This window comes from Peromyscus leucopus, chromosome 5 (assembly GCF_004664715.2).
Source record: "Peromyscus leucopus breed LL Stock chromosome 5, UCI_PerLeu_2.1, whole genome shotgun sequence".
Lineage (NCBI taxonomy): Eukaryota > Metazoa > Chordata > Mammalia > Rodentia > Cricetidae > Peromyscus > Peromyscus leucopus.
The window spans coordinates 14801969-14814409 of NC_051067.1; the positions used below are offsets into that span (position 1 = coordinate 14801969).

Here is a 12441-nt window from a genome sequence, read left to right on the forward strand (position 1 = left end):
GGGACATTAGAAAGTGGTTAGTTAATATGAAGATTATTCTGAGCACAACGTTTTGAGTTCCATTAAAGACAATCAGGCTGAGAAGTCAAAAGTGACTTTTTGGAGGTCTAAGGGAGAAAAATTGATCTGCATTAAATCCTTCCTAAACCTGCAGTTACAAGTGTGGCTGCTTTTTATGCCATCTTTTTACCTCCCATCTCCTTGCAGCCTGCTTTAGGCGTGTCTGGCTTAGTGGCCAGGAAGTGCCTGCAGCTAGCACTCCCAGCCTAGGCCGCTTGCTCGGCGGGCGGGGCGGGGCTTCGCGGCAGTTGCGCGCGCGTCTAGGGGCGGGGCCGAACCATGCCGAAGGCTGCTGGCGGCTCAGGCTGCCGCGCCAGGGCGGAACCGCGTGACGAGGCCTGGGACTGCGCCTGCTCGGTCGGTCAGGCCCTGCTACTTAAAGAGCCGCGTCTGCGGCCTTGCACTACCTGTGTTCCGCTGCTCTGCGACCCCCGGAGGCGTCAGGGAGGACCGGAGTTCCAGCCGCCGGGCGGGACCCACCGGCGTCTACCTACTATGCCGTGACCTCCAAATTCCGGGGGAAATTACTTCTTGACTGATTCTATTAATTTGGTCTCCAGGGTCTCAGTGACGGTGAACCTTGGTACTTGTTGCCCTTATCAGGCCACCAGAACCTTTGGCTGTGTTGGTAGCTGGACCTATATCATCTTACAAAGCCATGGTCCCAGCGAGGACTGGCTTATGGGGAGCAAGTCCAGTCCACTTTGGATTCCAAAAGAATGGCCCTGCAACCGAAGTAGAAGACTGTTAGTCTGAATAAGCCTTCACACGTGGAACCCTCGCAGGGTCTCCCCGCGGTGACATCCACAAACCTCACTATTCTGGATCCTCAGTCCAACTGACCTGAGGTCAGCAAACTGACCAGAACAGCCTTCTGGCTTAAACTGAGGGCTAGTAGTTTTGTGCTCCATCAAGTCTCAAAGCCAGGGATCTCAGGGATGGGATCTCTTCCCCCCACCACCACCCCCCACTCCCCTGCTTTCATATCACTTAAATTGCATGTCTTTAAGGCCTAAGAGACCACTCTTGGCTCCAAGGTAGGTTTCCACCTTAAGGACTGGAAGTTTAGGCTTGAGCATGAAGGAGAGTGTCCTGGAGGCTCCAGGGATATGGAACTGGACCCTCACTTCGCCAGAGACACGCTCATGTTCTTCACACACCACTGGAATTGCAGGAGATCACTAGGAGGCCGGTGTCAGGATAGGACTTTGGCGGTATGTAGCACTGGCCAGAACTCAGGAACAGATCTGAGGCTTTGTACACACCCAAGATGAACTCGACCTGGTGGTGTTCCTGGTCTGATGGCTGATTGGGGTCGGGTTGCTGCTCCCCTGGGTTTTTGCTTTGTTTCATCTTTTGTTTTTCTCATTTTTTAAAAAGAAACTTATGGTTTTTGCTGTAACTCTTTGCCATCTTGAAACAACTATTGTGAACACTGGGTCGTCTTTTTTTTTTTTTTTTTTTTTTTTTTTTTTTGGTTTTTCGAGACAGGGTTTCTCTGTGTAGCTTTGCGCCTTTCCTGGAACTCACTTGGTAGCCCAGGCTGGCCTCAAACTCACAGAGATCCGCCTGGCTCTGCCTCCCGAGTGCTGGGATTAAAGGCCTGTGCCACCACCGCCCAGTTTTTTTTTTTTTTTTTTTTTGGTATGGTCTTCTTTTTTGTTGTAATACGAATTTTCTTCCTCTTCAGCACAGAGGGGACATTCTGCTTACTTAAGGCTCTTGTGTAGCACCTTTACTAGGCCTTGCTCTCCCTTCGAGGGACAAGGCACAAGGCCTGCACCTTGAAGCATTTCCGTTAAAATGGGGGAGCAACACAGGTGTTCACATTTAATAAGCAAAATAAAAGGACAGGAGATGGGGTGAGGGGTGGACAGGCCATGCTGTAGGTGAGTCCTTGTTGCTTCTTACTCCTGGTATAGCTGGCCCCCAGCGTCCAGGAGCTGTTTGTATGAACAAGCTCAGCTGCGTGGCAAGGCCAGTCTGATGGTGTTTTGCCAATTTTGACAGGCAAAAATTGGCTTTCATTATATGACCTTGATTTCTAGGGAGGGTAAACATGTTGATGGTTATGGTTAATGTAGCTTCATTCTTCATTTTCTGTCTGACAGAGAATGTTTGATAATTCCTGTCTATACTTTCATACACACACATCACTTACATGAACAAAGGGGACAAAAATCAGCCTGTCCCTGCCTGGATCTCTAAGAAGACCTGAAGTCTGGTGTGGTGGCGGATACCTTTAATCCCAGCACTCAGGAGTCAGAGGCAGGCGAATGTCTATGAGTTCAAGGCCAGCCTGGTCTACAGAGTGAGTTCCAGGACAGCCAGACAGCCAGGGCTACACAGAGAAACCCTGTCTCCAGAAAAAAAAAAAGAAAGAAAGAAAGAAAAAAGAAAAGAAAAAGAAACAAAACCCCACAAAGAAGTCAGCCTATCTCAACTCTTCCTGCAGGGCAAGCATTAGTGACTAGCTCTGAGAATATGCTAATTTATTGTTCCCCCACAACCTACCTCTCCCCATGATATCTTAGACACATGTTTTCTGCTCTTAGCCCTTCATGTGGTGGGGTGGACAGGGAAGAGATCTTTTTGTCATGGGCCTGTCCTAGTGGGGCTGCCAACCCTGCCCATATCCTCCACACATGGTTCCCTGGTGGCTAGGTACTGCTCTGCATTTCCCAAACCACAGTGGGGTGCTCAGGCTCCCGGTCATCACCCTGGGAGCTCTTCCAGGAAGCTATATGGCTCAAACTAAGGTGACCTGGAGGCCCTCAGGTGAAGTCATACTGAAGCTTTGTAAAGATGTAGCACCCTATGTTAGGGTCTGAACCATGTCCCCCTCCCTCAACTCATTGGGCCAAGACATAACTACTAGGATCTCAGAATGTAGCCTTATTTGGAAATAAGGCCTCTGCAGATACAAGTAGCTGAGGAGTTGGGACAAGGTCATGTTGGAGTAGAATGGGCCCTTATCCAGTATGACTGGTGTTCTTATAAAAAGGGAACTTGGACACAGAAGCACAGGGCCAAGGCCATGGGAAGACAGGAATGACACTGTCCTAGGCCAGGAAGCTATGAAGGTGGACAGAGGCCAGACACAGATCCTTTTTTGATGCCTCTAAAGGATTGCAGCCCTGCAGACCCTTGAGAGGGGCTTGTGGCTTCCAGAAACAGAGATGGTAAATGCCTGCATCCAGGGAACCCAGTCTCTGGTCCTTTGTTAAACCCTCCTGGATTTTCATATGCCTGGTAAGGGGAAGCTTCTGAGCCCATAGTAGGGTCATTTCTGCTCACCCAGAGCCTATACGTACCCCCACCCTGCACCCTCCGGCTTCTGGGATTAGAAATGGCTCAGGGTAGAATGTGAACGGTTTTGTGGTTCCATAGAGAATGAATATACCTAAGGAGCCAAAACTACAGTGGTCATGTTTTTGGACAAGGGGAGATGGGATTTCAGGCTGAGGGTCTGAACCAAGTACCATAGTGAGTCCCGCACAAGCATCCCCAAACCCATAGATCAAAAGGCCCAATTTCCCCTAGGTAGAGGGATACCCATCCAGTCTTCGATGCCCTGTCTAATCACTCCAGGAGAGTTACAGGGCTACAGAGGGCACAGTTCTCTGGGGCTGGGAAACGTCACCTGAGTAGGGAGAGCAGGAGCAGTTATACAAACACACAAGTTAAAAGGAATCCATGTTTGAGAGAGAGAGAGAGAGAGAGAGAGAGAGAGAGAGAGAGAGAGAGAGAGAGAGAGAGAGGAGAAGGTTCCAGGAAAAACAGCAGAGTGAATGAAAACTTCCAAGGTACCAGGTAAGCCACACTAGGGGACAATCTGGAGGACAGGAGTTAGGCAGAGTGCATGTGTCCAGGATAGCTCTAAACACTATACGTGCATGTGTGTGCACCCTCACACAACACCTTTTGTTAAAATACATGACTTCAGTAAAGAGCAATATACAAGATCAACATGGAAAGTCAGTTTTGTTTCCATACACTAACAATGAATAGCCTAAAATAAATAAATGAGAATTCTGATGCTAAAGATGTAGTTCAGTTGGTAAATTGTTTGCCTAGGATGCATGAAGTCCTGGGTTTCAGTTCCAGCATACCAGAAGCCAGGTGTGGTGATACATGACTATAAGTCATAAACTCAAGAGCTAGAAGTGGGAGGATACAGGGTTCAAGGTCATGTTCAGCTACCTATTAAGTTGGATGCCAATCTACATTACAAGAGACTTTTTAAGAAGGGGGGAGGGATGTTGTTGAAGTGATGGTTCTGTGGTTAAAAGCATTGGCTGCTCTTCCAGAGGCCCCAGGTTCAAGTCCTAGCACCCACATGGCAGATAACAATAGCCTGTAACTCCAGTCTGAGATCCAACACCCTCTTCTGGCCCCAATGGGCACCAGGCACAGAGCTGATGCACAGACATACATGTAGGCAAAACACCCATACACATAAAAACTAAAAAAGACATATATACCAGGCAATGGACCAGTGTAATGGCTCAGCAGATAAAGGTGCTTGCCACCAAGCTTGATGGCCACTTGAGTTTGAACACTGGGATCCACATAGTAGGAAAGAATAGACTCCTCCAAGTTGTCCTCTGTACCCCCCCCTTGCGCACATACAGATACACACACACACACACACATTAAGTAAATGTTAAAAATAAATGAATGTGCCGGGCGGTGGTGGCGCAGGCCTTTAATCCCAGCACTCGGGAGGCAGAGGCAGGTGGATCTCTGTGAGTTCGAGGCCAGCCTGGGCTACCAAGTGAGTCCCAGGAAAGGCGCAAAGCTACACAGAGAAACCCTGTCTCGGAAAAAAAAAAACAAAAAACAAAAAACAAAAAAAACTCAAGAATAAACCAAGGAGGCAAGACAAATGACCAGATCTGCTCAGAGTAATTAAATGGAAAGACAGACTGTGTTCACAGATTAGAAAACTCCACACACAGCCACTTAAAAGCACTGTATAGTGCTGTCGAGATGCCTTGGCAGGTAAAGGCATTTGCTGCCAAGTCTGACAACCTGAGTTTGATCCACAGGCCCCATAAAGTAGAACAAGAGAGTAGTTGTCCTCTCCAAAATAAATAGTAATTAATTAATTAATTAATTAATTAAAATCTATAGCTTTTCCTATCCATAGCAAAATCTCATTTTTTAAAAATAAGTCTTTGGGTGGTGGTGCCGCATGCCTTTAATTCCAGCACTCGGGAGGCAGAGGCAGGCAGATCTCTGTGAGTTTGAGGCCAGCCTGGTCTACAAAGTGAGTTCCAGGAAAGGCACAAAACTACACAGAGAAACCCTGTCTCCAAAAAACCAAAAAGAAAAAAAAAAAAGTCTTTATAAATCCTTTGTGTGTGTGTGCGCACATGGCATGGCACCCATGTGGTGATCAGAAGATCATTTTGTGTAGTTCTCTCATCCACCTTAATGCAGGTTCTGGAGAATCTATCAAACTCAGATTGCCAGCTTTGCATGACAAACACCTTTACCTGGCCCCAGCAAAAATTGAAGGAAGAAAAAAAATCTATGTTCAAATTCATTTTGTTTGAATCTTTTATTTTGTTTGTTTGTTTGTTTTTGGTTTTTGAGACAAGATTTCTCTGTGTAACAGTCCTGGCTGTCCTGGAAGTAGCTCTGTAGACCAGGCTGGCCTCGAACTCACAAAGATCTGCCTGCCTCTGCCTCCAGAGTGCTGGGATTAAAGGCACGTGCCACCACTGCCCGACTCCTAAGGAAACTTAAGGAACCACAAGTAGCCATAGAAATCTTATAAAAGAGTTAGAAGATTCACACTTCCTGGTGACAAAGCTTACTACAAAGTACAGTAATGAAAACTATGTAACATCAGCATAAAGAGATACATTGACAATCTGGATACAAGGAAGTGCCCAGAAACAAGCCACCCGTGTCAGAATTCTCAATAAAGGAGGGGCCAGATAAGACGGCTCAGCCAGTTACGTGCTCGCCACTAAGCCTGACAGCTTGAGTTCAGTCCCTGGAACCCACATGGTGGAGGGAACCTGATGACTGCACAGTTGTCCTTTGGCCTCCAGGCACACACTGTGTCAGATGCATGGTCACACACATACACTAAACACATAAATGGGGTTGGGGGAAAACCTTGACAAGGAGGCCAGCACTATTCCAGGAGGAAAGGTCCATTTCTTTAGGAATGGTTCTGGGAAACCCGGTATTTACAAGCAAAACAATAGAGTTGCTCAGTGTGCCTCAATGCGGGGAGTCTTGTCTATGACTAGAAGTTGAGGTTCTGTGCGGTAGCAAGGTCATGGTGCCCCTGGAGCGCCTGGGTACAAGGCTGGTGTGGGGATCACATAGCCAATGAGCCAGTTCCCCTTACAGGGCCACAGGCCAGGCCAATGGGGATGAATGGTGGTGTGGGAACCCAGGCACTTAAGGAGTGGAGGGGGTAGAAGCGCCAGTAGAGGGGGCCACCAGATCACACTGCCCCTGCTCTGGAGCGCCTCTTCCTCTTGGCCAGCAGGAGCATCCCACTATCGCCTCCTTGTCCCCTCTCCTGGGTCATGTTCTCAGAGGATGACTCACCTGCTGTTCAGCCTTTCCATGCTTTCCTCCACTGTCTACTCAAATTTAAAGTCCATCCCTGGCTCTCTCTACTCCACAGTGAACAGGAAAGCTGACTCTTCTCAGCTCTGATGTAAAGCTGTCAGCATACAGTAGGTGCTCAATAAACATCTAAAGATAGGAGGTGGGAGGAGAGGTGGAAAAAAAAGAACAGAAGTTGGAGGCAGAGGCCTGGGATGGGGTCTGTTTGCTGCCACACAGTGCAGCAACCCCCGGAAGAGCCCCGAGAATCAGGAAAATATCTGGCCCCCAAGCACAGGGACAGCTAGAGTGGGCACAGCCGGCTGCCAGAGAGAACATCAGAAGGTAGGGAGGGTAGATGGAGGCATCGAGTGGCCAGACCCCACAAGGAGGAGGACAGGCTTTCTAAAAGAAGAGTGAGGTGAGAGGCACAGGTTCGGGACTTCCCTCTGCCCCAACCCTTGGCAGGCCACTTCTCTCCTGCCTGAAACTGCTCTGAGCTTCAGTTTTCACTTCTGCTAAATGGCATCAGCACCACCTCTTGGGAAAACGGAGGGTCCCTTAGGTAACAGGGTAGTGTCTGCCCCTACCTGGACTCACTCTGGGTTTCCTATAGACCTTTATTTGTGGGGAATTCACACCTGGTGCTGATGCTATCCAGGGACAGTGGCTTAATAGTTATTCCTTGCCTTCTCATGAGAAGGACCACCAGGACAAAGGAGACCAAAGGTGACAGCTGGAATTCACACAGGTGGCTTGAATTGAGTTCATTCTGTATAGTTTTGAGGGGTACCCTGCCTGCCCCCAATTTCCCAGGTTGTTTTTCCTATCTTCCCTTCCACATGTGTGCCCTTAGCTAATGCACTGTTTGTCCTGGTCCAGATCCTTCCTGAGTTGTATTCCTGAGTTCACAAGTTTGGGGAGGGTAGGGGGTGGCTGAGGGTAGATTCTGGCTCAATGAGATGATCTCCAGCAATGGAGCAAATGGTTGCTTGGCAGCTGCAGTTTGGGCAGGGATGTTGAGGACTCTGCCTTGACAAGGTAAGCAGAGGCCTGAGACTCTAGAGTTCACTTGCAGAGACTAGCATCTCCAAGTGTTATGTGGGGACAAGCAGAAAGGAGGCAAATCTAGCAGATAGGTTTCTTACTGGGTATGTGGCACACTGCTCAACAGGGACGATCTGGGTAGGGGATAGAGGACCCCCCACTCGAATCCCACCAGCAAATGAACAAACAAGCCCTAAGTAGGACAGGTGAGACCAGAGAGCCAGTTGAGGGCAAGGCTGCAGGGGCAAGAGTGACAACAGAACCCCTTGTCTTCTCCCCAATCCAGTGGCTCAGATGCGAGTCACTGGACAGTCCTCCGCCCCTAAGGTCTGGGGGTCTAGGGGCTGTAATGAGGGCTCTGGGCGGCACCAATGCCAGGTAAGCTGTGTCCCACAGTAGCTCGCTCTCGGGTCCCCTGACTTTTGTCCTCCACCTCTGGGGGCCGGAGCATCAGGAAAGTTCACCGGATCGCGCGAGGGAGCAAGGCAGCCCCCAGTTAGGGAGTAGGGGAAGGGGAGGTTGTTCAAGAGCCAGCAACTCAAACGCAGTTCGGGATGGGAGGGAAGCTGCTGGGCCCAGGAAGAGGAGGAAAATCCCCCTGTCCATCCCACTTCGGGGTCAGAAGAAAGTTAAGGCCAAGGAGTTGCTTCTGGCTGAGGCAGGGCTCTGCGGACTGTGCCCACGCAGCCGGAGGCAGGGGGCTCCGCGGCTCGTCTCCCCTGTCGTCCCGGGGCCACCCTCTCCCCGCCGGGTCCCCCCCGGCCTGGCTGCTGGCTCCCCCGGGCCCGCGGCCCACCTTCTACCGCGGCCCGCCTTCCCGGCGGCGGGAGCGGGGCCCAGGCCGGCGGGCGGAGGCGGCGCCACCCGGGGCGCTGACGTAGCGGCCGCTCGGCGGCCGGGGGTCCCTTCGGTGGGGCCGCGGCTCCCCGCCCGCCGCCCCCGCGCGTCCATTCGCTTTGTGTCCCGCGCGCGGCCGGGCCCCCCGCGCACTCTCAGCCTTGCGCCCCGCGGCCCGGCGGGCGGCTCCCGGCGCGGCCCCAGCAGCCCGCGCCGGCATTGTGTGGACGCGCCCGGCCGCGAGCGCGCGCGCGGGCCCAGCCGAGCGCCCCCGGCCCCGTCCGCTCCGGCCGCGGCGCCCGCGCCCGCCGCCCCCGCCGCCCTCGCCGCGCGGCCCCCGGCCCGGCCCGGCCCGACCCGGGCAGCGCAGCGGCGGGGCGAGCGGCGGCGCGGCAACATGGCGACGGTGCCCGTGTACTGCGTCTGCCGGCTGCCCTACGACGTTACCCGCTTCATGATCGAGTGCGACGCCTGCAAGGACTGGTTCCACGGCAGGTGAGCGCGCCGCGGCCCGCCCGGCCCACCGAGCCCCGCGCCCCAGCCGCGCGCCCGGGGCCCCGCCGGGCACCGCAGCCGTGTTCGGCCGCCGGGCCGCGCGCCCTTTTGTGCCCAGGGCGGGGGCGTACGGCCGCGGCGCACAAAGCGAGGCCCGCGGCCGGGGCGGGCGAGGGGCGCGGGGAAGTTGGGGCTCCGGCAGCTATGGGGCTGGGACCCGGCAGCCTGACAGCGGGGCCGCAGTGGCCGCGGAGGCCCGGAGCCGGACGAGGCCCAGGCCCGGGGGCCCCCGCCGCCAGCCCCCTGCGAAGTTGCAGGAACTTTCCCCGCGCGGGCTCGGGGCGGCCGGGCCGGGAGAGGCGGGGGCGCGGCCCGGCGCGGGTCCCCCGAGAGGCGCGACTGGCGGGCTCCGGAGCTGGCAGGGCTCGGGCAGACCCGGGGACGGTAGCGAGGTGGTGGCCGATGCCCCCAGTCCCTGCCGGAGCCGGGAAACCTCCCCAGGACCTTGTCCTGCTGGGCAGGACCCCTCAGGGGACCCTGCGCGCCTACGGCCCGGGCTGGCCTGCGGGCCTAGGCGCGAGTGCAGTGACAGACCGATGTGAGTGTCTGTCTGTGTGTTGGGGTGGGGGTGTTGTGGCTTGGCCACCTCCTTCCTGGCCTGCTCAGTTCCCCATTTTCCTCCTCTCCTCTCCATGCAGGGACACCCCAGTTTTGACATGACCTTATGCTCTTTAAGGAAGGTGGGGAGGGGGAAGGAGGTAACCCCGGAGATACTAAACCCGCCCTCTCGGCCCTTGTCGGTGGCCATGACCTGGCCTTGTGCCTACTTTTCAAGAGCCTAAGTCCCTTCCTACTCAGAAGTAAGAGGAGGAGAAAGAGGTGATCATCCTGCTTAAACTGCTCCAACAGGTTCTCTTGTGTCTGACTTTGCCTGTGGGATGTGCTTGGGCCTCAAGAGGGTTGGCCCGAAGCTGGACAGGTCTGTCTGTCCCCTGGGTGTGAGTTTTTAGCAGCTAGTAGCAGGCTGGAGGGAGAGAAGCGTGTGTAGTTCTGGATGGTCTCTGACCTTCCTTCCAGAGAGAAGACCCTCCTGTTTGCTCACATCCAGGATCTTTAGTAATCTTAAAAGAAAACTGTGGCCTCTGATCTAGTCAAGTATGGGGAACTAGGAAGCAGGGATGTGATGGGCCTGCTCACATCTGTAGGCCCTGGGACAGAGGCTGACCCTCATGGGGTAACCTGACTGGTCTTAGGAGGGGTGGCCTTTTATGGCTCGCTGAAATCTCTTGAGTATCCTGTGCTGCCTCCCCCAAATATTTAGGACTGTGGAGAGCCCTCAAAGCTGTGTGACCCCTGGATTCTGTTCCAAACAGGGCCACTCTAAACAGCAACCAACTGATATCTGTCTCTAAGGGGCTGTGGACAGATCACAGTGGTTAAGAGCCTAGAGGCCTCCCCAAATGCAGACATGCTGGAAATCTGGTCCTGAGTAGCCCCAAGAGTGGTGGAGCCCCTTCTTCCTGTCTCAGTCCAGGGCCTGCAGTTGGGTACCTGTCAGCTGGGCTTCGGCCCAGGCAGGCAAAGAAAGGGGAGATTAGATCAGTGACCAGTCTTGGTACTTTAAGAGATTTGTTGTCTGTTTTTCTTTTGTTTTTGGAGGCCTAGTCACCTTACTACTTCTCTGAGGATTTCAGTTTGATCTGAGACAGGCAGTTCATTAGCCCAGATGCATTTACACCTATCTGGGCTCTGGGTTATAAAAGGGCTCAGTTATGGCAGGTGTTTTCTTATGCTCAAGTGCACCCCGAGTGGTGCCTATTCGTGGGTTTAGACCTCTGGCTAGCTCTGTGCAGGGTCAAGGGTTGGGGCCTAAGTGAGGCAGGGAGGGAAAGACCTGGGTCTCTTCCTGTTGTAGCCTGGGACAGATCCCTGGGCCCCTCTCAAGTCTCCCTTATCCAAGAGTGGAAGGCATGTGGTCAGCTCCACATGTGTTTCTCCCTCCAGAGATTCTTGGAAGACCCTTGACGATTCTCTTCAGAGCTTTGTAGCACCTGGATTGTTAATTCCCTCAGAGTTTACATCTTACCTCACTTTTAAACAGCCTTTACACTTTTGGTCTTGAGGAAACAAGACTTACTGAAGAAAATTTTAAAGCAGTATCCCCAGGAGTGGTAGAGCATACCTATAATCCCAGCACCCAGGAGGTGGAGGCAAGAACATCAAGAGTTCAAGGCCACCCTTGGTTATACATCACGTTTGAGGTCAGCCTCCAGTATATGATCCTGTCTCAAAAGTAGCAAGAAAGGCTGCTGAGATGGCTCAGCAGATACAGGCTCTTGCTGACAAGCCTGTTGACCCCAGTTCCATTCCTAGGACCCACACGGTAGATGCAAGCTCTCCTCTGATGTCCACATGTGCACCACGGCGTGAGCTTCCCTCCATACTAAATTTAAAAAGTAGTAAAAAAATGCACCCAAACACCAATAACAACAGAAGGGTAGAAGTTTGCTGCACATACCCTCCAATCCACTTCTCCTAAGGGACTTAGTTGGCTATGCCAACTTTGAAACCAGGGCGAGAACTTTGGCTCAATGCTAGGGACTGAACGGCACACTTCACTCAGACTTCTTTAGCCAGGTTTCGCTCCTTGAAGTACTTTTCCTGTTTCCAGATCCCACACGGAATTGGATTCCTTGCCCTGGCAAATGTTTCTTTTGAAAGGAAACTTTGTGTCATTCTTCAAAATGGAGCATTATTGTAACTTGCCATACACAGTAACCATAAAAATAAACACAGTAGCCAGGCGGTGGTGGCGCACACCTTTAATCCCAGCACTTGGGAGGCAGAGGCAGGCGGATCTCTGAGTTGGAGGCCAGCCTGGCCTAGAGAGTAAATTCCAGGACAGCCAGAACTACACAGAGAACCCATTTTGAAAACAAAAACAAAACTCCATAGTAACCCAAAAGCCTCAATTTGTCCTACCTGGGGTCACATTACACATTTCCAGCAAGCCTTTGGGGACAATTGGAATGAGGATCTCTTAAGTCTCCTATGCTTACAATGATGGGATGTTGATTCTCGGTTGCTTCTGTGGCCTAGAACTTGCTTGGGATGGCTGCTTACTAAAGCCTAGCTTGATTCCACGATGAGTGTGCCTCTGTAGAGGACCAAGCTCCACCGCACCCTTGCAGGCAATCTCTTTGGGGACCGTCCTGGTGGGATGGGATGAGGTGTGTGCCACACTGAAGATGGTTTATCCTGCATTTTTTTGGAGAGGATGATAGGGTTTGGGGAGCATGGGGAAGGACCCTCACCTTTTAGTCCATGACATGTATTGGCTGAGTCTGAGTGGCCTCTCCCTAGGCCCCTGCAGGATTCTTCATCCAATCCTGCCTTGGCTATGATGACTCATATCCCTTTGCTTTC

At 52.6% G+C, this 12441-nt stretch overlaps 1 protein-coding gene across 1 annotated transcript in view; it reads left to right on the forward strand.

Annotated features, from left to right (window-relative positions):
* The first annotated feature begins 8803 nt into the window (after nucleotides 1-8803).
* The window catches only part of Phf2 (PHD finger protein 2), a 73957-nt gene continuing 70319 nt past the window's right edge, over nucleotides 8804-12441 (forward strand). Inside the window, exon 1 of the mRNA XM_028867662.1 lies at nucleotides 8804-9015. Coding sequence (XP_028723495.1) covers nucleotides 8918-9015 — 98 coding nt within the window. The 5' untranslated portion in view covers nucleotides 8804-8917. The remainder of the gene's footprint in view (nucleotides 9016-12441) is intronic.